This window comes from Geotrypetes seraphini, chromosome 14 (genome assembly GCF_902459505.1).
Source record: "Geotrypetes seraphini chromosome 14, aGeoSer1.1, whole genome shotgun sequence".
Lineage (NCBI taxonomy): Eukaryota > Metazoa > Chordata > Amphibia > Gymnophiona > Dermophiidae > Geotrypetes > Geotrypetes seraphini.
The window spans coordinates 63,469,199-63,471,912 of NC_047097.1; the positions used below are offsets into that span (position 1 = coordinate 63,469,199).

Here is a 2,714-nt window from a genome sequence, read left to right on the forward strand (position 1 = left end):
GTTTCAGAGTGGTACGAATGGAAAATAGACGGAGTCAGGGTTGGGGCAAGATAAAAAGAAAGAGGGGACTGTGAGGTAAAAGGGGAAAAAGAAGGGCTGTTGGTCATAGTGAGAGACGTTCAGGGCATAAAAGGGAAGAGTGATGGTATGAGAGGTGGAATGTGGGTCAGAATAGAAATAGGAAATGTAGGGCAACAAGAGGCGAGGAGAAGAGAAGGTAGTAGGGGAGAGAGGGTAAGTGGAAGAGAAGAGACAGCGGGAAAAGGGATAGGGAATTGTGGATGAAGGGGTAAGAGAGAAAGGGAAAGGAAGAAACTGTTTGGCACAGTTTACAGGGGAAAGAGGATTGGCAAAGTATATGGATGAGGGCAGTAGATGTCTTGCTGGGGTCACCATGTCTCATGTCTCTGTTGTGGATGGGAACTGGTTTTAAGAAAGATTTGGACAAGTTCCTGGAGGAAAAGTCCATAGTCTGTTATTGAGGAAGACATGGGGAAAGCCACTGCTTACCCTGGATCGGTAGCATGGAATGTTGCTACTCTGGGGATTCCGGAATCTTGATACTCTTTGGGATTCTAGAATGTTGCTGTTTTTTGAGATTCTGTATGGAATGTTGCTACTCTTTGGATTTTGGCCAGGTACTAGGGACTTGGATTGGCCACTGTGAGAATGGGCTACTGGATTTGATGGACCATTGGTCTGACCTAGAAAGGCTATTCTTATGTTCTTATATTGGAATAGGTGATGGTAGGTTAGACCCACCAATCTGCTCTTGGCATTCTTGCAAGAGTGGCAGGTATGATGTTGGGTTGAGCCCCTTTTGCTGGGGTTTTGTAAGGGTGGGAAGTACTTTTGGGGGGCTTCTGCACCCCATGTGTTGTTCTTGTGGAGATGGCAAGTGCTATGTTGGTGCCATCGAGCCCTTTTTGTTGTTTGGCACATTTACTGAATCTTCTATTGTAAATGCCGCTGATATGGAGCATGAAAGGTGGGGACAGTAGAGACAAACCAGCCTGGAACAACAACATTAAAATGCATTTTCAAGTCATCTTAAATTAAATACCAATGACATGGAATAAAAAACACATATTGCCCATTAACCCCCCCCCCCCTAAAGGTTTTTGGGAGGACTAAGGGATGATCATTTTGGGGAATAAGGGTTAATGAGAGGTTACCATTTTTTAAAATTTTAGAGTCACTGAACGAAACAGGTGGGATATCACCTGTTAATTTATAATGAATTGCTTACTGCTTCCAAGGGACGGGCGGGGGGTGTGTGGAGAAAGGTTTCTCCTTGTGGGTTAGTTGTTGTGGTCCAGTTCTCTGATTTGATTAGCTTTTGTTACTGTTGTATTGGAAAATTTAACAAATATTCTGTCTTGAAAAAAAAAATCCTTCTCAACAAGAGGGTTTTCCAAATATAAACTGTACCAAGATATATAGATGTCTATCCAGTGACTACGAACAAAACCTTGCTCTGAATGATGTGATGAATGCTTCCCATGCCTTTACCAGGGCTGCTTTCACCTCCTTGTTCCTCAGGCTGTATATCAGGGGATTTAACATAGGTATCAGCACCGAATAAAACACTGAAACTACTTTGTCTTGCTCCATAGAATAACTTGAAGTAGGTCGTAAATACATGAAAAAAACGGTCCCGTAGAAAATGAGCACAGCCGTGAAGTGGGAGGCGCAGGTGTTGAACGCTTTATGTCTTCCTTCAGCAGAACGAATCCTCAGGATGTTGGAGATAATGTAGGTGTAAGAGATGAAGATGGCCGTAAAGGTTGATATAGTGTTGAACCCAACGAAAACAAGAACGGCAAGTTCACAGATAGAGGTGTCTGAGCATATAAGGACAAAAAGCGGAGGGCCATCACAGAAATAGTGATCAATGACATTGGACCCACAGAAGGATAAACGGAAAATACAAACTGTTTGTATTAGGGCATTACAAATGCCACCCACATAAGATGCACTAAGCAACCGAATGCACAGTCTCCTGCTCATAATGACAGGGTAAAGCAATGGATTACAGATCGCCACATATCGATCGTACGCCATCACGGCCAGCAGAAAACACTCGGTGGTGGCAAACACAGCATAAAAGTACAACTGGAGAGCGCAGCCGAGGAAGGAGATGGTTTTCTGCTCCGCCAGGAGGTTTTGCAGGGTTTTGGGGGTGATGACTGAAGAATAACAGATATCTACAAACGACAAATGTTTGAGGAAAAAGTACATTGGGGTCTGCAAGCGCGAATCCAGCCTAGTTAGAACAATTATGCCAATATTACCCAGTAGGGTGATAATATAGACCAGTAGCAACAGCAGGAAGAGTGGAATCTGTAGCTTTGGATTATGAGTGAGTCCAATAAGAAAGAACAGAGTGACTGAAGTCTGGTTGCTGCTTCCCATTTAGTCCGTTGATTCTGTTGATTGAATAAATCATATTTGATCAAAGCTTATGCAATTTTTTTTTAAAATATTTCTAATTTTAAGTTAATAAAGTGAGTGGCATAGTAAGGATAGGAGGCGTCTGGGGTGGTGGCACCCACCGTGACCCCCCCCCCCTCTCCCCCTCGAGCCCTCTTCTCTATGCCCCCACTCCTTCCCACGCCTTCCACTCCACACTCGCACTCTCCCTTCCCCACCATACCTCTAAATCCACCAGCATGAGTGACTTTCCTCTAACATGCTCCTCATGCCAGTGTTAG

The 2,714-nt window shown here is 44.0% G+C and overlaps 1 protein-coding gene across 1 annotated transcript; it reads right to left on the reverse strand.

Moving 5' to 3' along the window:
• Positions 1-577: 577 nt before the first annotated feature.
• LOC117348329 (olfactory receptor 1020-like) lies at positions 578-2,415 on the reverse strand (the record flags this gene model as incomplete). The annotated part of the gene is made up of 2 exons (XM_033920323.1): positions 1,507-2,415; positions 578-601 (listed from the first exon to the last, which is right to left on the reverse strand). Coding segments are annotated over exons 1-2 (933 nt in total), but the record flags the coding sequence as incomplete, so codon positions are not given.
• Positions 2,416-2,714: the final 299 nt, after the last annotated feature.